This window comes from Anastrepha obliqua, chromosome 4 (assembly GCF_027943255.1).
Source record: "Anastrepha obliqua isolate idAnaObli1 chromosome 4, idAnaObli1_1.0, whole genome shotgun sequence".
NCBI lineage: Eukaryota > Metazoa > Arthropoda > Insecta > Diptera > Tephritidae > Anastrepha > Anastrepha obliqua.
In genome coordinates this window covers 14,078,073-14,104,729 of record NC_072895.1, presented here as the reverse complement: position 1 = coordinate 14,104,729, position 26,657 = coordinate 14,078,073, and the positions used below count along the sequence as shown (strand labels likewise).

At 36.9% G+C, this 26,657-nt stretch overlaps 1 protein-coding gene across 1 annotated transcript; it reads right to left on the bottom strand.

Annotated features, from left to right (window-relative positions):
* Positions 1-1,913: 1,913 nt before the first annotated feature.
* LOC129245852 (putative uncharacterized protein DDB_G0279653) lies at positions 1,914-17,013 on the bottom strand. Its single transcript, XM_054884275.1, has 3 exons — positions 16,177-17,013; positions 7,196-8,347; positions 1,914-3,166 (listed from the first exon to the last, which is right to left on the bottom strand). The coding sequence occupies exons 1-3, from the start codon at positions 16,494-16,496 to the stop codon at positions 2,206-2,208; spliced, it is 2,433 nt and encodes an 810-aa protein (XP_054740250.1). The 5' UTR covers positions 16,497-17,013; the 3' UTR covers positions 1,914-2,205.
* Between the last annotated feature and the right edge of the window lie 9,644 nt (positions 17,014-26,657).

The following is a 26,657-nucleotide window of genomic DNA, read 5'->3' as shown; positions in this document are numbered from 1 at the left end:
AATTCATACTAATTTTACGCTTTTCAATATTCGATATTGAATTGTATTATTTAATGCTTTAGCCTACTTCTCATTCATTCTTAATATACGATGCAATTTACAATTAATTCATGCTTAGATTTCTAAACATTTTCTGCTGCTAAAAGTATCAGTTTTTTTTGTTTGTTTGTTTGTTTGACATTTGTTACTTTAGTGCTTTTAAAATATTGTGACATTAAATTTCATTTAAGTTAAAACCGGCATCTCATTATTGTATATTTAGTGTGAATTCTTGTATATTTCCGATTAATTAGTTTATATATATACTGGATACAAAAAAAAAAAAAACAAATATATATTTACAAAAGTTATAAAAATGTATGTATGTATGTTTGTGATGTTCTTAGTGTGACTGTTATAGCATTAATTAAAGTTAAAAATTCAATTCAATGTCAATGGCAACACATAATTTATAGAGGTACTAAGAGGCTTATTAAATACTTTAAATGTTTACTCAAACATGATTAACACAGCAGACAACCCGCGTGCAGAAGAACTAACACAAATTCACAAATTAAATGGCGGCTTTCATTAACTTTATTTGTGTTTTTTTTGTAAGGGTCTTAAAAAAGACTATGAACATATCCGTTTACACTACTACTTAATTATTATGGTACTATTTAAATTAGTTTATGCTTATGTCTGTGCAACTAGTCGATTAGATAAAAAAAAAAATTGGATTAAAGCAAATTGGTACATTCCAAAAACAACATAAAATTCTTCCAACTGCAATACACTGAAAAGTAGTTTGAATATACAATTAAATGCTCAACGCAACCACATATTTTTCATATGTAAAAAAAAGAAAAATTATATAAAAAAAAATTATATAAAAAAATTATATTATATAAAAAAATTATATAAAAAAAAAAATTATACAATATAAAAAAAAAATTATATAAAAAAAAATTATATATAAAAAAAAAGCAAACAATCAATTCGCCTCAATACAAAACCAATATTTTAGAAAATTGTTAACATTTTTGAAAAATAACTCTAAAGTAACTTGCATGCAATTTCTATACAATTATAGTTTACTTATAAAATAACATTATTTTTAGGTCAGACATTTTTATATAGCGACAACGAACTTGGCATATGGATATCTGTAACCACGTAATTTGTGCTAAACCTAAAATTTCTTTACAATTTTAATGTACTCGTGCAGCTGTGCGATTAAACTATTTTACATACGTGTTGGTATACATTTCAGTTTTTTTTTTACAGATAAGTGAGTTATATTATGTTTCAGATTGGGTTTATGGGCTGCACTTGAATGCAATTACGGTGCGCTATTTATGATTACATAATCAAGTATCTCGGTGGCTTAAATTAATGCTGACTGGCAATTTGTGAAATGCACTAAATAATAACATTTTGTTGGCTTTAATTTTCAACATACATAATTGATTTTTTTGAATTTAAGAACAGTAAAATAAGCTAAACTCAATCAAAAAACGCATTGGGTTTGGTGAAGCGTAAAAATTACAATATTTAGTAAATTATACTACTGTTAAATCGCACAGCCTCCGTCATATGCCTCAAGAATTAATCAAGATTTTGCAGCAATGAATGCGAAATATCTTTTCTCCTCACATCTCTTACAACACAGTTTATTGTCCACCAACTAATGTTCACTTTCCGTCGCTTACTCTATTATTTTTTAATAAAACAAAAAAAAAAAATTAATGAAAATCTGGTAGTGCACTTTACACAAGGCGATTCTATTAAAGGTGGTGTTGGTATATCAGCTGAGTTGTTTTTTTTTCGTCGTGTCCATGTGGCTGTCAGCTCAGCATGAAACTAGGCGAATTGATTATTTGTTTTCTAATTTCTCAATACTTTGCTTTGACAATCAAACGTACAGAACAGTGTTGTTGGTCTAGTGCCACCACCTTTAATGAATTCGCCTTGGCTTTACACCATTATTTGAACTTAAAAACTAAAAACATAAACAAACTCAGCAGAGACATGACGACGATGTAAATGAAATATTTAAACAATTCCTGCGGCATATTTGTTGCCACATCGTTTTCGGTATTGTTTCTGTTGTTGTTTAGCGCCGCTTCGTGTGCCATTTCTAAGCAGTTTTTGATCTCATCATTGACTTGACACCAAACGCTACCGCGCTGCTTGCTCAGTTGAATCTGGCACACTGGCCTCCTCTCACTTCTTCGACGACAAATAGTTCATATACTTGACAGTTTGACGTGCATTGCGCACCAGTTCGCTGTTATCATTTTTCGCGTTTCGTGCATTGCTGTCGGGCTGATCGTGCACGCTATGCGTATCTTCCCAGCGGTCTTGCTGTTGTTGCGCATGTCGGCCAAAGTTGCGATTACGTTGACGCCTATCAAATGTGCTCGACGCTTCGCTGGCCAAGCTGCTCTGGCTACTATAACGCGCGTTAAAATTACGTGTGCGCTGCTGGTGTTGTTGACTTTGCCTATGCATTGAAGGACTCTGACTGCGGCGATAGGACGAAGCATTATTAGCGCCATCATCTGCGTCTGCATCGTCAAAGTGACGTGATTTGCTGGGACGTGGTAGAGTGCGTGCACGCGATGAACTGCGACTATTCGATTCGGGCCCGTTGGAGCGGTATGATGAGTTCTCATCGTGGTATGAGTTGTTCATTACGTTGTTGCGTGATTGACGCCACGAGTTGCTATGTATGTTGTTGTCTTTTTGTTGTTGCTTTTGGAAGCGCGGCGGTTTGTCATAATTGTGACGATTATTGAAATGGTGATTGCCACGGCGGTAATTGTTGCCGCGCTCATAGTTACTGATATAGGAGCGCTCACTGCGATCATCGGCATGCTGCGATTGCCGATCCCAGTTCGAATTGGCGATAGAATTGAAATTACTACCACTACGCTCCATCTTCTCTTGTGAGTGTCGTAAACGATCGTTGATGCTGTACAAACGAATGCTGCCACCGTCGCTCCGCACACTGTGATCATCATCGAAACTGGCACTGTAGCGGCGTTGTTGGTTATGCTGTGGCTTATCGCCGCTTTGGAAATCGTTCTCACGATTGAAACGCGGCGCACGCCAGCGAGGTAGTGGTTTGGTTTGATCCTGCTCTTCACGCTGTTGTTTCTGTTGCTCATCATGTGCGCCCTCCCTATGAGCCAAATAAGTGAAATTTAGTGTTTCGTAAAGCAAATAATCATAGTGCAAACTAGCAGCAAAAAGTAACAGTTGGAGTGACAGCAGCAAAGCAATAAAGGAATTGAAATTATAAGTAGTTTAACAAAAGGATCTTAAAATCATTTTTTCCACAGTGGATTTCACTCATAAATTGCAAGAAACTTACGTGTTTGAACATTTTATGCAAGGAATAGGGACGTGACAGAGCGCTGTGAAAAAGGAGGAGGTGAAAATCGCCAAAACTTTGTTCTGACTCCGTAATTTATGCTTTATACTAAAAACAAAATAGTCAGCTGTCACTAAACAAAGCATCAAGAACGCCCCAAACGCTCGCTACATGTGAACCTAACAGAGAGAAGAGAGCGGACAGCGACGGGTTGCCTCCTGATGTCCCCTCTTCAACATCTTCACAACGAAGCACAGATGCTTCCTGTAATGGAGCACAACAATAAACTCCTCAGCAAGCAGTTCCTGTTGGGGTGCTACCGCAGGTTTCACCCATGCAGAGACCTGCTTGAGCCAGAGCCGCCTCCCAGGCACGTCAGGAGACACCTCCTCAATTACGTCGACGAGATCCAGGACAAAACGAGCATACATCTACTGGAGCAGACAGTGTTAAGACAGACAAAAACGACATTCATCGGGAGACCATCACTACCTTCCTAAGCTCCCGACCACCGAATGCCGTAATCGGAGTCCAACCATCACCTACAGCAGATGAAGTGCTCCAGCTTCCCTGAGAGTTCCGCGTAACCTTGGCACAATTACGTTCTGGATACTGTAGCAGGTAAAACTCCTACCTATCCAGAATCGACCCCGACATACTAAACATATGTCCGGCATGTGAAGGCACCCCGCACGACACTAACCACCTTTTCACATGCCCCATCAAACCCACTCATCTAACACCCCTCTCCCTCTGGACTCAACCTGACGAAACAGCAAGTTTCCTGGGCCTACCGTTAGATGAGCTAGACTAGTGATGGGCAAACTCAGCACATTTGCACTGTGCGGCAGCGTGTGCTTCTGCGTGCTTAAAAGTGCTAGGTGAAGGGGGATAACAAAGCAAAGGGAAGAAACGGAAAAATTGAGCGAGTTGTGTCTGTGTTTGTATCCTGAATGAGAGAGCAATTATTCATGAATTCTTACCAGGGATGGCAACTTTTAACTTCATATCAACAAATTTCTAAAAAAATAGGTTTTTTTGGTAGATTTTTCTTCAATAACTAAATTTAATACATATTAAACTTTCTATTATAATAATGAATTAAGATAATGAAGAACAATAAACAAGCAATTAAACATTTCAAAAATTCGTACAGTTAAATCTTCAATAATATTGATCACTGCATATACTGACGAATCTGTAAATTATTCACACTTATCTTATGATTACTTAAATGTTTTTTGAGATCGGATATATTTTTTTTAAATTGATGTTTTTTAAATTGAGCTAAGAAATCCAGAAAATCAAATTTTTTAGCAAATTACTTTATAAAATTGCAAACTCTCTTCGGCTACCGAAGTTTGTAAAATGTTTCAGAATTTTTAGCTACTATATGATACCATTTTTTCTTTTATTTTTCATAAAAAGTGGACGTGATTGAAAACTAATTTCGCTCATCTAAATCCAATACACTCTGAAATGCACAACTGCAAATAAAAATAAACAACCAATAGTATATACTTACATATGTATATAAATCATGAATAATAAAATCAACAATTTCCAAAATTGATTCCCACATTTAACAACTGCGGCAACTCTTACTCATAAGTTTTGACATTTCATAAATAAAATCAGTTTTTTCGTGATTTCTTCATTTTTCGACGATATTTATTGAGACCGTAAGTTACATACTATTGTCGCATAAAAAACCACTAATATTAAGTGTATTTGTATGGTGTGGATGCAGTGAAAGTGCTGAAAATTCTATTTAATAATTTGAAACGGCGAACGTCAAAACAAAGTGCACAGTGTTCAACTGCCGACAAAAACATAAATTTATTTCTAATGTGTAATATATTATTCTGTTTTAACTTTTAATTTAGATAAGCAAAGTTAAATAAAATATTAAATATAAAACATTTGGTTCAGCATGACCTCAAATAAAAGAACATTGTTTAATTTGAATCCGAAGTGGAGTGTAACTTTTTTATGCAAATATGTAGACGGAGAATCACAATGCCTTGTATGTGAAAAACGTGTGGTGTGTAAGGTTTTTAACATAAAGAGACAGTATGAGCTGCACAGGAGTGAATAAGATGAATATGTAGGAGAAGAAAGGAAAAGTATATACAAATCCTTAAGTCTAAACGAAGAGCCCGATTCGATGTGCCAAATTACAGAAGGTCGGAAAAATTCCAATTATTAAAATTTTTTTTAAATTTCTTAGGAAAGCGAAGATTACGTTGTAGATGCAAAGCGTGCAACTTATGAAATCGCGTTAAACCTTTCTTTTGAGAATCGTGCATTTTCGGATGGCAAATTGGTGAAGTCTTGTATATTATGTACAGATATATCCGACATAGCCCAATTAGCGATTTTTACCCGAGGAGTTGATTCCCACCTAAATATATGTGAAGAACCTTGGACATTATTCCAATGAAAGGGACGACTAAAGGTGAAGATTTATTTCAATGTGTTAATAAATGTACTGAACGCATGGGTGTATCATGGCGAAAAGTGGTTTGCGTTGCCACCGATGGTGCGAAATCCATGAGCGGATGCAAGCAAATTTCTCTAATCATTTTTGTGTATTTTGTCATACTGTGCGCATTGCCATATGCGTGTGATTTGAATTTGAGAGCAACTAAGTACTCACCAAGAATACCCACTCTGCTATGATATTGTACTTTATGGAGCTAAAACGCAGTTGTTTAGATGAATCGCCAAGGACTTGCGAAGATCCTCGCAAGGGACTTCTGGAGAAACGGGCTCCACATAAACAGCGATAACTTATTATTATTATTAAGTATTATTATTTTTTTTTTTTTGAAATTTTGCTAAGGTCCAGTCGAAACATGATGTATTGTTTGTAAAATAAAGCAATTGACTAGAACACAAAAAAAATATATTTGAAAATCATCATTTTTTCGGGCCTCTGACTACCCCTAACCCCTTGAGCACTCTTTTAAGTCTGAATAATAATATTTTGTGCGTACTGTAGTTTTAGTCATTTTTATATTTTATAACAAAACTTTTAGTAATTTTTACATTTTATAACAAAACTTTTCAACCTGAAACCTTTGAATCAAAAATGAAGAAAAATGCGCCATCGTCTGCTTATTTTAAATTATTTCGGCTAACACTGACTGACTATTATAGTCGAACGTTCTATTAGTTATAAGCATCCATTGCATATATAATATATAATTAGAGTCTCCTACAGTACCAGGCACAACAAAGCGTCAGAAGAGCACACACTTAACATCACCACTACCCAACTACAATCCAAATGAAGTTTTTTTTGTTTTCTCGCGCCTTCGCCTCGGCCACAAAAACGTAACCATTCCCAACTGCGAAGCAATCAACAAAGCAGCAACTGTCAACATTGCACCATACACCTCGCGGTCAAACATCTCCTCCAATGCCCGGTACTCCACAGAATGAGATCATTGCCCTTAAACAATCACAACCCAATCAACCTACTGAAAACTCCCACAACTCAAAACATCAATGCCATTTGTAACTACATTCGAGCCATCAACGTTAGGATAAAATCTCCTAAAATCTCCTACGGCAGCCCTTGGTCGGGAAAAACCCGAGTCATTCCGGTAACGTAGAACCGGCTGCCATGCCAATAGCCTTGGTAGCTAGCGCTCTAACCTAACTATAAAATTTTATAATTTGTTATAAATTTAATTCAAGAAAAAACTAAAAAAATAAATTATCTTTTGAAAACACAGAATATAAGAACTCAGTAACTCACTCACAGTGCAAAGGGATTAAAATTAGTTACTTAAAGTTTGCTTTTAACGTTGACCAATATTTTTTTCTTACCCTTCATAGCCATCGTGTGCTTGGTGTTTAAGTGGACGTGGTGAATTGCGTGGTTTTTGCGAACGCCTAGCATTGCGGCTCAAGCTATCATCGTCATTGTACCGACTATTACCGCTGGCACTCAATTTGCCTCGTCCATTGCTCAAACGGCCTTGTACTTCAGATTCAGCCCCACCATCTGCACCATCTTTACCATCCTTTAAGTCTTGTTCGTAGCTGTTAAAATCATTGCCAAATTCACTTTCATAGAGCGAATCTTCGCACACCTGTTCACTCCATTTCTTTGTTGATGGTTGTGATTCGTATGAATCATTTGCAGTATTTTCACTACCACCATTTTCATATACACCGCTTGTTTGGGCCTCGTTTGGAGCACTGCAATTTTGATCTTGCGGTGAATAGTTATTTAAGGTAGTCAATGATTGTTGTGACTGTAGTTGCAATGGTGTTATGGGTTGCTGCTGCTGCTGCTGCAACAACTGCAACTGCTGCGGTGATTGTTGTGCCATCACTGGCATATACACTGGTAGGGCGGCTTGCGGTGACGCACCAGCATTGATATTGTTATTGCCGTCGTCTTCAACATCTTGAACCAAATATTTCGTGTACATTTGCTCTAACTGTGCCCCCAAGTTAGTAAAGTTACTATAGTACAGATCGAGCGTCATTAAGAGTAACGCCTTAACGGTCGCACTAAGCGTGGGTTGCTCAATTAAATTACGCCTTATGTGATAGAGAAGTTGTGTCAATTCGTTTTTATGTTTAACACGAATTATATCACCGTTTAGAGTGATTTGTGATAGTATCAATTTGGCCAATCTCACATCGATGGGTTCCAAGGCGCTAACCTCGCGTATGAGTAGGGATAGCAAAGATTCGCCTAAGATAGTTATAGGCGATTGATCGGCCAGGCGTACACGGTTGTAATATTCACCTAATAGTGTAATGGAATTGTAGAGCCGTTCTTTATCGTGGACGCGGTATGTATCGGCATTCAGGTAATTCGTCTCGAGCACCTTCAGCATCGCACTACGTATTTTGATGTCTTTCATTGCCAATTGGTCAAAGTTATGCGACGAGAAGAGCATAGCAAATTTCAATGCCATTTCACCATCGCCGAGAGCTTTGCCATTAATATAGTCCATGCATTCACTGTGGATGAAAAGAAAAAGCAAAATTAATGCATATCCTGTCGCAAAAAAAACCTTATATTAAAAAAAAATCAGGAAATAATAAATAATAAAATATGTTAATTTCCGCGATTTCGATCTTGCTTCGTCTAAAATCAATTAGAGATATATTTTTTTATATATTTTTTTTTCTAATGTTACCTAAGTGTGTTTTGAAACTTACGTGTGCATGCTGACTAATTTTTATTTTAAATATCTTACGCAGCTGCCGCATAGAGTTCATAAATTACACGATGCACCAGAAGACTCAATTCAAATAAAAAGGGAATTAAGTATTAATAGACTTCGTAAAAATCCTTTTGGTGCTGTTTACCTCAAGGATAATTATATCCCTTATATGAGACCTTTAAATACAGGGTGGCTGATGAAAGCCGCTACCAAAAAAAAATTGAATAACTTTTTTTCTTTTTAAGTTATCTGTTCCATTTTTGTTTTAATTTGCAGATTGATCTTTAAAATTTATTAAAATGGATAACTGGGACACGCAAACAAGAATTTGGATAGTCCGCCGCTATCACGCACTGGAGTCCGTAGTTTTGGTAGAGAGAGTACAGGCGGATGTTTGGCGGCGATCCCCCGAGCAGATGGACCATAATGAGACTGGTGAATAATTTTGCTGAGCAAGGAACAGTCGCAAGAAGGCCTTATCATCGAAACCCACCAGTTCGGACGGAGGAAACGATCGCTGCAGCTATACAAAGCAATCCAAGGGTTTCAACAAGAAGCTTATCTGCTCAACTTGGTGTCAGCCGACAGTCTTTGCAAACAATAATGCACAAAGATTTAGACTTATTTCCCTACAAAATTCAAATGGTTAACAAACTGAATGCAGCAGACTTGCCGATGCGCTTGGAATTTTGCCAGAAGATCCTGCAAATGGTGGAAGAAGACCAAAACATGTTAAACTGCCTTTTCATGTCTGATGAGGCCCATTTCGATTTAAACGGCAATGTGAACAAACAAAATTGTCGAATATGGAGTACTTCTAACCCACAGATACTCCACGAGACGGAATTGCATCCTCTTCGCGTGACAGTGTGGTGTGCGGTTTCTTCACGCTGTATTGTCGGGCCTTATTTTTTTGAAGAAAATGGTCACACCGTTACGGTTACTGGAGACCGTTATTTGAAAATGCTGAAAGAATTTTTCTATCCAGAACTACGCCGAAAACGAATTCCTTTCAACTCTGTGTGGTTTCACCAAGATGGGGCAACGTCTCACATAGCCCAGACTGTTATGACAGAGTTGCGACGAAAATTTCCCAATAAACTGATTTCAAGAAACTCCGAATTTCGTTAGCCCCCCAGGTCGCCTGACCTTACTGTACCTGACTTTTTCTTGTGGGGTTTATGTAAACAAGAAGTTTATAAAACAAAGCCAACAAATTTGGATGAACTAAAATAATCCATTCGGGCAACAATTGCGGCTATTCCTGTCGCAACTCTCAAAGCAGCAATGAACAACTTTTTACTAAGATGCCGCACTTGTGTCAACGAGCATGGGGGGCATTTAAATTCAATTATTTTTAAAACTAGTTAAGCTACATTTAATAAAATTTAATGACCTTCAACTTGAAAAAAAAAAAATGAATTCCATACATTAAAAAAAAAAGTTATTTGAGTTTCTTAATGTAGCAAAATTCATCAGCCACCCTGTACCTTAGACAAATTTATTTATGACAAGTATAGAGTGGGCCATGTAAAATTTGTTTTTTGAATCGGCTATAAAAAAAAACTAATCAATATTTTTTCAAACTTTTTTTTTATTTTGAAGATTGAACATTGTCATTTATGAATGAAAAATAATATCGTTCAAATGACTGCCACGACTGGCTTTACAGTAGGCCATTCGATCAACAAAATTTTTAAGCACAATTTCGATTGTTTGGGCTCCAATTTCATGAATGGCAACTTCGATTTCGTGTTTTAAAGCATCGATCGTCTCTGGATTGTCTTTAACGGCTCCTCACAAAAAATAGTCCAACGGGCTGAAATCATAGCTCCGAGGCGGTCAATTGATATCGGAATTTCGGCTTATTATTCGGTTTTCAAAAACGGTAGCCAAAAGTTCGAGTGTGACAAGTTGCACCGTCCTGTTGAAACCAAATGTCGTCCATGTCATGCTCTTCAATTTTTGGAAACAAAAACTCGTTGAGCATGTCACAGTAACGCTCGCCATTTACTGTAACCGCGCCTCCTCGCTCATTTTAGAAAAAAAAATGGCCCGATGATGCCGCCAGACCAAAACACACCAAACAGTGATTCGTTGTGGATGCATTTGCTTCTCTACACTAACGTGTGGATTTTCTGAGCCCCAAATCCGAGAATTTTGCTTATTAACGTAGCCACCGATGTGAAAATCAGAAAAGAAGAAGAAGACTCACCACTTAGGAAATAGGTTTTCAATATTTCCCAATTTTGTTCAAGCGTATAGCGACCCATTTCGTAAATTTCAAACCTTTAAGTAAATTATGAACACATTTGACATGTCATTTGTGTTACCATTCTCAAAAAAATAGGTTCAAAAAGTAAAACGCTATATGGCTCACCCTTGTAGTTTGGAATCGGATTTGAAGGAAAATACCAAAGCCTTCGTGAAATTCATTCGCTCTAAATCCAGATCCTCTAATATACTCTCTTGTATATAACACATGGGCGGAAAAGTCCCGGGCCTAACACATAAATGGTATTGGTTTTATTGCATTCGCCTCTTTTTCAGGTAGTACTAACCTTAAAAAGACAGCTGGGAAATTTTCTATTCTATTAGTTCGTGAGTTATTGTGCTAAGAGTGACGTTACTTTTGATATTTTCAAAACAATCGATCAACAAGAAATTCGTGTTTTAATTTTACACTCCTTTTTGATAGGGAAAAAAATCGTTCAAGCGAAGCAATGGCTTGCAAAGTGTTGTGGGGAGTCCGCTCCAATAAAACAATGATTTGCTGACCTCAAACGTGATCGTGGAGACTCCGATGATACACAATGCAGTGGACGTCCAACACACAAGACGGCGGTAACACCAGAAAACATCAAAAAAATTACACACCACATAATCGTTTTCCTTCTAGACCGGAACTACTTGAAGAACATCCATCACCCAACACACCCGTTTAAAATGGACACCGGTGTAGGATCAGGGTTATATTGGGAAGAGCTTTCTATCAGTGAATCTTTTAAACTACCGGATTAGTGTAGTGTTTTTCAAGCGGAAATAAACGCTATTCATGAAGCCTTAAAATGGTTAAAGATAAACAGAATATCATCAACCGATATCTGCATTCTATCAGACAGCCAAATTGCCCTACGGGCCCTGCATGTATTCCAAATAACATCAAGGAGTGTCTTACATTGTCGCCAATCTCTTAATGAGATGGCCAAACAATATCGTATCATCTTATGCTAGGTTCCAGGCCACAGAGATATACCAGGGAACTGTAGGGCTGACCAACTTGCAAGAGAAGGTACCTGTATGCCAAACATAAGTAATTTTATGTGGGTACCTCTCGCAACTTGTAAGCTTCTCATTACGGACGCACTAATCAGTTCTGCAAATCAAAGACGGATTAGTGCCAATACCTGTGAAATTGCTAGGCAAACATGGCCAAGGCTAAATCTACGTCTGTCCTTGAGTATTATAAATTAGAGTAGACTTCAAATTAGGACCTTAGTAGGGGCCCTCACAGGACATTGTCTCATAGGATATCATGCAAGGCGATTAGGCGTTTACATTCATGATTTCTGTCGTAGCTGCAGTAATGAGGAGGAGTTGGAAACAATTCAAAACCTTTTTTGCACACGTCCGGTTCTAGCCAGAAGTAGTAACCGATATTTAAGATGCTATTTCTTAATGAATATAGAAAATCTATACACTTTAGGTATCAACAACCTTTTACGCTTTGTCAAAAGCTCAGGATGGTTCAATATGGAAGGGGGAATGTAGCCCAGCCCTTGCGGCTCACAACAGAACCATTTCGTGGTCTAAGTGGCCGCGCAGTTTCTATGTGCGATGCGGCTGTCAAACCTAACATGAATTGAACTTCGAATTGATCCACATTCACGTAACCTGCGTATCTGGCGAGCATTCCCTGATCCGCAATCGGTGGCGTGTTTGATGGAAGACAACCAACTCTGCACGCCGTCATTGATTGCCTGGAATTACTTGCATATATCGGTCTCAATGTCCCTAACAGAGTCTTGCGCATCTTCCCGCCATTTTATATTATTTCGGCTAAAGTAAATTATTGTGTTCAAGCTCCGATACGGGCTCCTATTAAATTTAATAAAATCTCACAAATGTTAAGTATTGAATTTTCTATTAATAGGCAGTCATTCATTTAAACATTTAATTGAATTTGTGTATTCATTGCGTGTTCTTTTTTTCTTTTTTCCCTATTAACTTTATTGTAGTCTGTACGAATTTTTTCTAAGGTATCTCCGCAAATTTATGTACTCTATTTTGTGCAATTGTAATAGCATAGACTGAATAAATTTTAAAATTGACAATGAATATATACAGCTATTGTCATATAAATAGCACATTTAAACTTTGAAAGCAAAGAGTTGGATATGTTTTGAAATAATTATTTTTTATTGAGAAAAAAGCAACATAAAAAATAAAAATACTTCTTTCTTTACTTCCACTTTAAAACAAAAAAATGGTCACAAAGAATTTCAGTTGTGATTTAATTTACGAGAACGTTGATAATTCACGAAACCTCCTTATTCCAAATAAAAGTAAAAATAGTAAACAAATCAGATAGTTAAGTAATAATATTGTTTTACCAGATTAGTATTTTCTACTATATCCACCGTTTTTGATTACTTCTTCAAGCCGTCGTTCCATGCTTTCTACAAGCTTGTGGTATCTTTCCTTTGGAATCGAGTACCAAGCCTCCTCAACTGCAGGCCACAAATCATCAAAATTTTAAAAATGTTTGTTGCCGATTTCGACCTTAACGTCATTCCACAAATTTTCTATTGGATTGAGATCAGGGCTCCGCGCCGGCCAATCCAGTACATTAATTTTTTCTCTTCTGAGCCATTGCTCCTTGCTTCACTGTCTTTGCAGCATGCTTTGGATCATTGTCCCGCATAAATGTCCAATTTAATGGCATAACCTCAAAACAATGGCTCCATTTTATTCTGAAGTATATCCAGATACTGAAATCTAACCATTTTACCAACCACGCGAGCAATCGGCCCAACACCATGCTAGGAAAAAGCTCACCAAACCATGATGCCTCCGCCGCCATGTTTAATTGCCTTTTTTGTGAACCTAGGATTTAGCGCTTGATTTGTTGAACGACGTGCAATAGTTTTCCCATCTGGTCCCATCCTATTTATTTTGGTTTCGTCGGTCTAAAGTACGTTTTTCCAAAACTGAACAGATTTGTCTTTGTGGGCTTTTGCAAAGGCAAGTCGGTGTTTGATAAGTATTTTTGAGAGAGTGGGTTTTTTCTGCTTATGCGGCCAAACTGCAGGGCTTCGTTAAGTCGCCTTCCTACAAGCTTTCTGTATACCTGCAGACCAGAATCTTGGTCTATTTCAAGCATTATTTGCCGCGCCGACTTAAAAGCATCTGCTTTGCTCTTGCGTATTGTAGCTCTATCCACATTAACATCCGTTTTTCGCGGCTTTGGTTTTCTTTCCGTTTTTTTTGCTTAGATAGGATGAATCTTTTTTGAGTAAATTAAGAGCATTGTAAACCATTTTTCGAGAGCACATCATCATTTCAGCAATTTCTGCATAGCTTTTTCCGTTTTCACTCATACGGTATATAAGAGCTTTTTTCTCCGGCGTGCAATGCTTTCCACGTCGCATTTTTAGTAATTACTTAAAAATTTTATTTAAGAAACAAAAAATTATACTAAAAATCGCTGAAACAATATTAAAGTTTTACTCTCCGCTGCACAAGTTAAAATGTGCTATTTTTGTGTCCACTTCACAACAGCAATAAGCATAAATAAAATACATAGAACGCAAAAAATTCCATCGAAAAAAAAAAACGATAAATTTCTTGTATAAATGTAAGCTTAATAACGGTAATAAATGTAAACAAAGAAATGTATTTGATCAAAGCAGAGTTCGTACTAAAAATTTAACAGATAAGGTTCACATTTGTGCTATTTATCTGTCCATGGCTGTATGTATGTATAGCCCAACTTTAAAAATAAAATGTGTTATTTTTTTTTCCGTAGTTTTGCGGAAGAAAAATCAAAATGCTTATCGACGGCAATTAGCTACCCAATTTTCTACGGTATTAAGGAATAACAGCGCCAAGGCGAATCTACGAGTATTAGAGGTGGTGTTGGTAAACCAGCTGGTTTGTTTTTTGTTTTCTTTCGCTGTGTCCATGTGGCTGTCAGCACAGAATAAAACAAGGCGAATTAATTTTTTGTTTTCTACTTTTCCAATACTTTGCCGTGACAATCGAACGTACAAAACATTGTTGTTGGTCTAGTGCCACCACCTTTAATAAATGCGCCTTGAACAGCGCCCAACACATTCCCTATGTTATCAAAAATTTGCTTCCCCTGAAACACGTCTACTCTAAACAGTTGTAAAAAAAAAAACAAATATTTGACAGAAGGACTCCGATTTTATAAGGTAATGGTAAAGGTTGGTGACAACGAAGTAGGAATTTTAATTGTTTTTTCGAATTTTCTACACAAATGTTTAGACATAGAAGCTTGTACACATGTGTATCGAAATCGTTACCAATTACCCGATTGCATGCAATTCAAGCGACGAATCTTAATCAAAAAGCTTCTATAATTATTGTGTTTATAAATTTCAAATATGGGAGGTCAATGCACCGCTACTGTTCGCTTGCAAAATTAGTCATATTTAGTTGAAAAAATAGAAACAAACCATTCATAACGAAGAATATACCAAGCAGCACAGATATGGATTCAACCGTTCATATATTCATATGTGTGTGTGTGCACATATGCATGCTTGTATGTACATAAACAAACAATTAAATAAATAATTTTGTATCTTGAACTTCGATTGTGGGTTGCAGAAACAACAACTGCATATCCATATGAACTCACAGCCGTTAAAAGCTCGCAATACATTTTGTGGAAGGTCAAGCGGAACATCTAGTTATTTTTTTTAAGTTCAGTGACAAGTGAAATAAAAATTATGCACTCTGAAACTTTTTTGATGTGCGACGAAATATATACTACATATATATAATATATATACTGCAGCAAGTTTTTTCCAAATATATAAAATATTTGTTCAAATATGTATTTGAATTATGTGACATATTTTTACTACCTACTTATGTATAGTACCAACCTAGCACCAAGCTTCTATTGGGTTTCCTGCCTTAAACGTTTTTATAACAATGGACTATCGCGAATATGCAACTAATGTCCATAACTACTGTTATCGCATTTTTATGTGTCCCAGAGCGAAAGCTGTGTGGCTGCGGCAAAACGACTGCTTGGACGCGCTTCGTTCAAGCGGACATCACAAAGCACAACTTTAAAGCATTCAGTTATTAAAATCGCATTAGTCACATACGTTAAATGAAGTACTCGTACATATACATATATAGTTCTTATTTGTTGCTTTACAAAAAAAACAAAACACCGAATTGGCAAATGCCTGGCTTGACGTTCGAAATCATTGGCGCGCCGCAAATGCAAATCTACACACTCATATATTTATACATACTATACACACATGTATATGTACATATATTTGCTTAAAGTCAGTAACGTCAGTCTTTTATGACATGCACATTTACACTGCTTTTACGGTCCACTAAGAGCCTACTTACCATAACATGTTTTCATCGTGCACTAGCGCGCAAAAATCGGAACGGATCGCCTTCATCTTATGATTCATTCTAATTCCGTCGTCCTGCAGATCGAGACCTCGTATCATTTCGATAAGATGATCATATGAGCAAGCGCCTGCTGGCAAATTAAGCGCTGTATTTATATTAGGTGTCTGGAGGAAATTGCAAACATCGCTCAGGTTGCTCACCGCAACACCAGCACTGGCCCCACCGATGGTAGCACCATCAATTCCAACCGCATTTATGTTGCCACTGACGCCATTTCTGCTAAAATGGCCCGGCGCATTGTTATTGGCCATTGTTGCTAGCAATATTTCCTCTATTGCCTCAACAACACAATGCTTTCGTAAATGTTGGTCTATCTATTTTCTTACCGCTGTAATATTGAGTATTGTTATATGACGCTTTGTCCAGTAATTACTGCGTTCCCACTTCCTTCAATTGCTCTAGTCTACAAATTTACACAATTTCTTATTATTTTAGCTTGTGTGCAAATAAAGCGGTCAACTCTAATATAAATGGCCGAAAGCGAAATAATGCGAATTGAAGCGACGAACAAAGCACCGATACGGGAATACGGGAGCACGGGCAAGCAGCTAGGCAGCAGCGAAGATATCAAGCAAGCAGGCAATACAAATATATGGCCGAAATGGCGCTATTCAAACCAATCTGCCGTGTCAGTGTCCTGACTACTTCTTCAAACTCTCCGTTCTCAACTTAACCACAAATTATTCAATTACTAAATATGTTTATATACACAATTTCTTGAAAAATAAAAAATATCTAATTAGCACTGCGTCTCGTGGAAATGCGTTTTTCGCTCGCGCTTTTTGAAGAAATGAAAAGTTGAAAGGAAATCTTCAAGAAATATGCATAATGAAAGAAAAGTAAAACTGTCAAATAAAAATGAATATGGTTGCCACTAAGAAATTTTTTTCCTGCCAAGAGCTATTTCAAAAACCTAGCAAAATTGTTTCAATTTTTTTATATATAAAAAAATGAGATTAGAAGATATTTAAAAATAATTTAGGCTGAGCTTTCCTTTTCTACCACGATATATTTGCTTATAATGTCTAAGTGCGTGGACCGAATTTAAAAATTATAACACGCAAATGTAGTCACTATATCAGCCTTTTGATTTATATTACTTTTTATAAATTAAAATTAAGAATTAATAGCAATATTTAACGTTAAAAATGCACCTTTTTTGCATAAGCTTGAAAAAATGCCCTATTACCGACGCTTATTTCACTTAAATACAAACACAGAAAAGTAACGAATTCACTTATAAACACTCTTTATTAATTGAAGATTTGATTTAAAGCTATTTTCACTAAATAATACTACAAATTCTATTAGAATTTTATTATTACAAATGTTCTTCTAAACGTTTGTAATGCCGTGCAGAATAAATGTGAGGAGCGAACTGTCAAACAAACGATGAGAGAGAGAAGAACAAAGCGAAATGAGAAAACCCAGTCAACATAAAGGGAATAACTCTTATATTATTATCGCGCGATTTTTAGTCCAAATTTTCGCCTGCGGCGCTTTTTTACTTTCAAATATACATAAATATTACAAAAACAAATATTTTTACAAATACAGAGAATTTGCAATAAAATTCGCGCGATTTTTAGTCCAAATTTTCGACTGCGGCGCATTTTTGCTTTCAAATATACATATATATTACAAAAACAAATATTTTTACAAATGCTGAAAATTTGGAATAAAAATCGCGCGATTTTTAGTCCAAATTTTCGCCTGCGGCGCATTTTTGCTTTCAAATATACATATATATTACAAAAACAAATATTTTTACAAAAGCTGATAATTTGGAATAAAAATCGCCTAAATTTTCGCCATCGGCACTCATAACTTTTACGATAAAACAACATTTTCATAAGTGCTATGAATTATAAAACCTAAGTTAAATGCTTGCTGGGTTGTCGACTGCTGTATTCTCTTCTCTTCAACTGTATTTCAGTACAAACTGCAAATGTGGTCGAAAAAAACCTAATTTTTAAACTTCTCCTGGGGGTTCTATAGGGACCCTAGGAGGTTGGGACTTTCACAGTTATAATGGTGTGACCTTGCTCTTTCTAATGGGCGTGGTGGGTGTTGCCACGCCCCCTCCCCCTCCGCCCCCCATTCAAATATATCGTGGTAGTAAAGGAAAGTTTTTCCATAATTTATTTAAAAAGTATATTTATTGCGCTGCTGCATATAAATGAAAATTAAGGGTGTTTTTTTTAGAGGTTAGGTTTTCAAGATGAAATAAAACGTATATAATTTAATGTTATGGCCAAAAATTTAGCTTTATTATAAAGATAAGGGTTTGCCATTATGTTTTAAAAGTGATTTCGGGCAAGTGGCCGCCGCGGCTGGCTAGAATAAATTTCAGCCGAGAGGCGCAATTTTCGACCACTTTTTGCAGCAATTGGGGCCGTATGTCAGCAATAACGCGCCGAATATTCTCTTCCAAGACGTCAATCGTCTCGGGCTTATCTGCGTAGACAAGCGACTTCACATAGCCCCACAAGAAATAGTCCAGCGGTGTTATATCGCACGATCTTGGAGGCCACGCCACAGGTCCACGGCGCGAGATAATGCGCTCACCAAAAGTTGCCTTCAATAAATCGATTGTTGCGTTGGCTGTATGGCGTTGGCATTCCGTCTTGTTGGAACCAACGGTCGTCCACATCAACATCGTCCAATTCAGGCACGAAAAAGTCATTAATCATGGCTCTATAGCGCTCTCCATTGACTGTAACATTATGGCCGGCTTCATTTTTAAAGAAATATGGACCAATGATTCCCTCTGCCCATAGAGCACACCAAACAGTGACTTTTTGAGGATGTAACGGCGTCTCAGCAATGGCTTGTGGATTATGTTCACTCCAAATGCGACAATTTTGCTTATTGACATACCCATTCAACCAAAAGTGAGATTCATCACTGAACAAAAACCATTATTTTCGAACCGCGCGAACCGAACCATTATTTTCGTAATAAATTTGCACGATTTGCAAACGTTGTTCAGGTGTAAGTCTATTCATTATGAAATGGCCAACCAAACTGAGCATAAATCAAGTGACAGCTGTCAAAAAGACCATCTACGAAAAAAGTAGTGCCAACTTGAAAACCTAACCTCTAAAAAAACACCCTTTATTTCTATATTTATTGTATTATTAAAAGTTAATAATATATTATACAAAAACACAAGCTATCAGATCATTTATATACGCGGACGATGTATATACAATGGCCAAAATAAACAACAACAACACCCTATTTAGCACCGTTCACGCGAAATCTGTATCTGGGAAAACATTGTTAGTGCAAACATCAATTTCGCCGGACCTTACCATACAATGAACTCCAGTCGAATCACACACGTAGACAAAATAAAAATCCTCGTAGGAAGCGTAGTTTTCAGCAAAAATTACATATGGAACAACCACATCTGAAAAAATTCCTAATGCCTAGAATCAAGTTAATCCGGTACTTAGCAGGAAGAAGCTATGCACATATCATTACACTTACACATCTGATAAAATATACTGTGATATATTTCTATACGGAAATAGTTCAAAAACTACTTTATGAGAGTTAAACTAGAAATCATTCTGTCTTTCCACAATAGAAAAGGAAAACTACCGAATTTGGCTGAAAAAGCCGAATACGGTAACACTCGAACTGACATATCGTCCTTGAGGTTACAGTGCCTCTCAAATGGTTATTGCAAGTGCGTTCGAATCAAACAATTTAATTTCAATACGTATTTGAATTAGCAAGAATTTTATTGGAAAATGTTTGTACCTTTCTTTTCGTAGATAATTATGTTCTTGACTTATTAATGAAGTTTCTATCACTAAATTGAAAGATCGCAAATAGTTTTTAGCGTGAAGTAGTGAATGTTTTATTTACAGTTAGATGACATTCCGATTGCTCAAGACTCTGGCTCTTTTTCGGTTGTTTCTTTTGATTTTTTATTACTTCCTTTTCCGCCTAATTTGACAGCTCATTAAAATCAGCGGGAAACGGAATAACTATAAAAATAATTTTTAAGTGTGGCAGTACCAAGCATCGTTCAGTTAATTTTTCATTCGTCACGCGAACAATGCATGCATTTTTATTAACAATATATTTAAGTTAATGTTAATATATAGCGAGTTTTTGTGTGAAAATATGGTTTAAATATATTACCTTGTGTAAAGAGAAAGTGAAGTTTTACTCCTAAGGCCGGAGTCACACTATGCGTTTTCACCGGAGCGGTTGAAATGCATGCGTTTTCACCGCACCGGATCGACCGGTCACACTGTACGGTCAGTCAGCGTCAATCTGCGTCAGTCTGCTGCATTCTGTAAGCACAACAAGATGTCCCGGCTTTTCTTGAATGCAAGTTATAAATTTATCCGTATCAAACATGATTGCAAAACGCTGCGTTTGAACTGCACAGTGTGACGGTATTCGTAAGAATACTTGTGTCGTCGATGTCTTCCGGTCTTACGGTCAAGCCGGATCGCCGCAGCAAGTTGCGGCAACCGTTCGGTAGGTGCGGCGACAACGCATAGTGTGACAACTGTCATACAAACGCGTACGTCATTGCCATCCTTTCGCGCCGGAGCGTTTTCAACGCAGCGGTGCAAACGCATAGTGTGACTCCGGCCTAAGTGCGTTAACTTTCGCGTATTTAGTGATTGAATAGAGTAACTATATAAAATTATTTTTTCCGTTATTCACATTTGAATGAAGAAAAAAATCATTTTGCCTCTTCAGATTTTCAATCCTGGAGCCAATACGCATCGATTGGGGGTATATAATTATCCAACTTTCCTCTGATACGATGACGAATTTTCCATTTACTTGAGCGACGTATTAACTGAGTGTGTTACGTACTGTCGAAACAGCAGGTAAGAATTTGTTCGAGCTCTCAAATTGAATTACATATTATTGGTTATGGGAATAAGTTTCCGTCCTTTCTTAGCCAAAGTTACGAATTATTTAAACAATTAAATGATACATGATATTATGTGAAGTATGTTCCGTTGGAAGCTACCACTTCACTCCATCTATAAGGCAGCACACAGGTTCCTCTGACGAGAAATTCGTGTTCTTTTTACTTGATCCATTCATTGAGCCAATTTTCGATGCTCTCGTAAGAAGTGAACCGCTCTCCAATAAGGGCTGACTGCATTGATTTGAACAGATGGTAATCTGAAGGTGCAATGTCTGGGGATTACGGCGGGTGGGGCAAGATTTCCTAATTCAGTCACTCTAAATATTTCTGGATCAATTTAGTAACGTCTGGCCTGGCGTTGTCATGCAGCAAAATCAGTTTGTCATGTCTACCGTCCCATTCAGACCGCTTTTCTTTGAGAGCTCGTTTGAAACGCATTAGTTGCAGTCGGTAACGATCGTCAGTGATGGTTTAAGGAGATGTCACCCTTCTGATCAAAGCAAATGCACAACATAACCTTTGAAGCGTGGATACTTTCTTCGCTGTCGATATTGACCTGGTTCACCTGGCTGGCTCCAACTTTTTTGACGCTTAGAGTTATCATAATACCGTTCAAGAAGCATCTCACACGTCACCAAACTTCTCTCGATATCCCTCTCCTTCAATAGATGTGACACCCAATTACCTGCTTTCTGGACCACTCCCATCGCGTGCAAACGTTTACCGACGGTTGATCAACATCCAACTCTTTAGACACATCATCAAGGGTTCGGCATGCGTCTTGATCCAATAAATGTTGTAGTTGAGTATCTTCGACTTTTTTCGGTGCCCCTTCGTGATCTTCATCAGTCACATCGAAATTGCCACTTTGGAAGCGTCGAAACCACTCTTTACAAGTTGTATTTGATGGAGTAAATATTGTATTGATGGTAAATTTGTTGTTGTATTTGATGGTAAATATTAATCAATATGCGACACGTTTCAGCTGGACTTTTCTTTAAAAGGTAATAATGAAGCATGACTATGTTTTTTTTCGGGACGAACTTAGACAGATAAAAAAGGATCTTTACGCTTCAAACGAATGTCAACTACTGCGATCGAGACCTCACATACACACCTTAAAATCACCAGTATATTACTAGAGCGAACACAAAAATAGTATCAGCAGCGACACCTTTTTTACGAGGGCGGCAAATTATTCCCATACCCAGTATTAGCATTGAGTTAGCATTGTCTAAAATTTCCATCAACAGTGATCGGTCAAATGACTGTCATAGTTCTTGCACGCTAATACATTAAATGAATCGAGATATTTATGTATAGTATATTCATATATTGTATAATTGGCACTTACATCCTTTGTTAGGTATTTAATTGAACTACTCCTCCTATTTGTGGTGTGGGCATTGTACAAAAGTACAAGTAAAAACAATTTTCTTCCTATTTTTTGACAGCCCTTGACATTTGACATTAAAAAGAATAGAACATCTATAAAAAGAAAAACTAGAAAATAATATCTTTGACTTGGAAAATGACAAATATTTTAAATACATATATTTCTTAGTCACAATAATACTTTTCTATTGAAAATTTTTTAACTTTTTTTCAGCTGATTAAACTTTTCTGGGCCGCCGTAGCCGAATGGGTTGGTGCGTGATTACCATTCGGAATTCACAGAGAGGTCGTTGGTTCGAATCTCGGTGAAAGCAAAATTAATAAAAACATTTTTCTAATAGCGGTCGCCCCTCGGCAGGCAATGGCACACCTCCGAGTGTATTTCTGCCATGAAAAAGCTCCTCATAAAAATATCTGCCGTTCGGAGTCGGTTTGAAACTGTAGGTCCCTCCATTTGTCGAACAACATCAAGACGCACACCACAAATAGGAGGAGGAGCTCGGCCAAACACCTAACAGAAGTGTACGCGCCAATAATTTTTTTTTTTTTTTATTGGCGGGTTTGCTATGCTAAATTATAATTTTTATGGTAACATTAAAAACAATAGAAAAAAATAGAAAATAATATCTTTGACTTGGAAAATTTATAACAACAAATACTTTTAATATATTTCTTAGCCATAATAATGCTTTTCTATTGAAAAGTATCCAAATTTGTACGACATTTTTTAGACTCTTTCACACAATTATCTATGAAAATTAATCATTTTTTATGCAACCATGTTACATAAAAGAGCGTTTTGGGATTAGGTGATTTCAGCTGTGGGCATTTTTTGAAAACCAGCTGAGAGTGTTTTTACTTATGGATCTGTACAATGGGTGTGGATTTTGATGTTTTCCATAGATGCAGGGAGGCCGGCTCCGAACGGTCGGCTTTTTTTGTTCTTTTTTATGAGGAGCGTTTTCATGATGAAAATACTCTCGTAAGTTTGTCATTGCCTGCTGAGAAGCAACCGCCAATAGAAAAAGCGTTTTTTATCATTTTGTCTTTCGTGCCCGTGGTTTCGAACCCGTGTATTTCCGAATGGTAGCCACGCACCACCTCATTCGGCTACACAAAACCTAAATATATTGGTTTGCTGTACAGAATTATTGTCTATTTCGTAATTTATGTTTGATAATTTTCAACTTTTTTCAGCTGATTAAACTTTTCTGTAGGTGAAAGGTAAATTTTCCAAAACAACGAGGATTTGCGCGTCGCTGAGGGCTACTACGGTGATATCTGCGTTACCTCAATACGAAGATGCTTTTCTATCCACTGATTTACATCAAAGGGTATCCGTCCAAACACAGTCATTAAAGTTGTATAGATCTTCTGTTTCATGTTGGTTTAACCTCCACGGATGTAGAGGTAGTGATTTTTTTCTTAAGGGGTGAGGGGTAGTCAGAATTCTCAAAAAATTTTACCTTTTTTTTGCATTTTATTAAAGTATAATATCTTAAAAATATTGTGTGAAAATTTGAAGTGAATTCGACAAATACTTTTCGAGTTATTCAACAATTAACAAAGGGCGCTCGGGCGCTCAGGCGCTCCGAAGCGTTCGATACTGGATGCTGCACTTATGAAAGTGGCAGATAAGCGCGCTAAGGGGGCGTCCATAAATTACGTGAGGTGTTTTTTTCAATTTTCTGTACCTCCCTCCCCCCCTGGTGAGATGTCGTGAGATTTTATTCAACCCCCTCCCCCATCCCCCAGTCTCACGTGAGATTTTTCAAAATGTGGGTTTCTTATGTAAACGCGTTGGATTGTTATTGTAAAAAGAAAAAAAAATTGCTTCGTGCTTTTATTTACGACTAGTTAAGACTAGTAATCAATATTGCTGAGAGTTATAAGTGTAATAAAAATTTAACAATACGAGTAGAAGACTTAAATCGTAACTACTCCGATTAAAAAAAGAATATCTACTCTAATTCAGTCCATGGAGAATCATGCGCGGTTTCAAGAGAAACTATTGGGACCAACATGTCCATATGATTTTCAGTAACATCATCTGCTCCTTCAACTTCGTTCTGATCTATCCACTCTAAGCCGTTGACGCTTGCGCACAGTAACTCATTAGCTCGTCTTGCGACAATCCGTGAGGGTCGCACTTTGCGGTACATACGCGCTTGCTTAGCTGGTGCAATGTGAGCTGCTCGCCTGTGCTCTGCAGCTCTTGTGATAGATGCGAAGTAAATACCGCATGTACTGCAGCATCTTTTCTCTAAATTATCTCGTATACTTGGGCAATAGAGATCATAAGGCGTGCTGATGAAGGTAAGCGTATTCGAAATGGGGCGAATGACTTTCCGTCATGTTCTTTAAAGTCCGGAATTATCAAACGTCAATCAACCTAAGTGATAGGGTATGGAGGTGGCAGAAAACGGTCGTGAAGAATCATATGCAGATCCGTGTGTCCGTGTGTCGCTGCCACTCAGCTCGTACGCTCTTGTTCATCGAGTCGCGCGTTCGGCTGATAGTGGCGCGAAAACAAACGACGGGCTACACTGTACCGTAAATTCAGATTAAATTGAGCTATTTGGTATAAAACAAATATGGTAGTTTGACAGTAGTAATGTATAACGTCGAAGTATGAATGAAATTATTTTCTTTCAAACGAATTAGTGAATGATCTTAATCATACTACGATTACGCTTAAGATTAAATCTTAAGCATTTACAATTTGGATAATAGACCAAAATAGTATAATTTTTTTTGTGTCAATCAGAGAAAAAATTGCGTGATATTTGCCGAGACGCCCCCTCTCTCCAACGTAAGATTAGATGAGATTTGACTCGACCCCCTCCCCCCCTTAAATATCTCACGTAATTTATGGACGCCCCCTAACGATAACACTCGAGAAGGTAGAATGCCACGTAGGCAACAGCAAATCGATATTTTGGAAGCTGCCATGACGGCTGAAGAACTATTATATGGGCCAGGAATAGATGACACAGTGCAAGTAATTAAATAATTCGTATAACTCTACATAAATCGATAGCAAAACTTTAAATGCTTTTTTCTCAAAACTATGTTTTTTGAACTGGTGATCACTGCAACTTAAGGGGACAGATACCTGTAAAATTTCGAAAAAAAATTATTTTTTTTCATAAAATGTTGATATATTCCTTTAAGAATATGTCAAAAAACTTTTAGAACGTAACCCCTCGGTAGATTTCAATAAAATTTATACTGCTTTTGAAAAACATAAAGAACTCGTGCCTGATAGAAGGATTTTTTTCCAACAATTTCGATTTTTTTTAACAATTAATTGTCGGTTTTATTCTCGAAAATCTGAGGCCGCCATATTGTTCATTTTGTTGAAAGAAAAACTTCGACCAGGCAGAAGATTATCTATTAACAAAACTAATTTCTCTTGCCCTATTGATTTTAAATGAATCTCCAAGGACTTGATCACCGCAAGGGACTTCTGGTGAAATGAGCTCCACACAAACAGCGATAACTTTTTCAATTATTGATTGTTTTTTTTTTTTTTTTTGAAATTTTGCTAAAGTCAAGTCGAAATATGATGTGTTAATGCTATGTTTTTATTTTTGTAAAATAAAGCAATTGACTAGCGAAAACAAATCATTGAAAATCGTAATTTTTTTCGGGCCTCTGACTACCCCTAACCCCTTAACCTCCACGGATTTAGAGGTAGTGACTTTTTTCTTTAATGACGAAAAGTAACTTGTTGCATTTATGCCTTTTATTTAAGTATGAGTAAATACATATGCAAGGGCCAGTTATAAATCAAAAGAGAAACAAATAAAATAGAAGTGAATGTACCGCATTCGAGTACGCCTGTGCATTTGCTTTGTTGTTGCTGTGCGGGTATGCTAGAGATTTTTGTTTGTCTATGCTAATGTTATCATGGATTATTGTCGAAGCCAGTTTGCCGGTTTGAATAAAAAAAAACAGGGAAATGTGCATACAAATTGTTGGAAACGCTTATCATAGATGTTTTAAGGATTAAAAAAAACCACACAAACAAAAAAAAAAACAACGAAAGACATAAAATACACATGACAACATATTTAGTTATCTCAAGTAGATGCGTTACCTC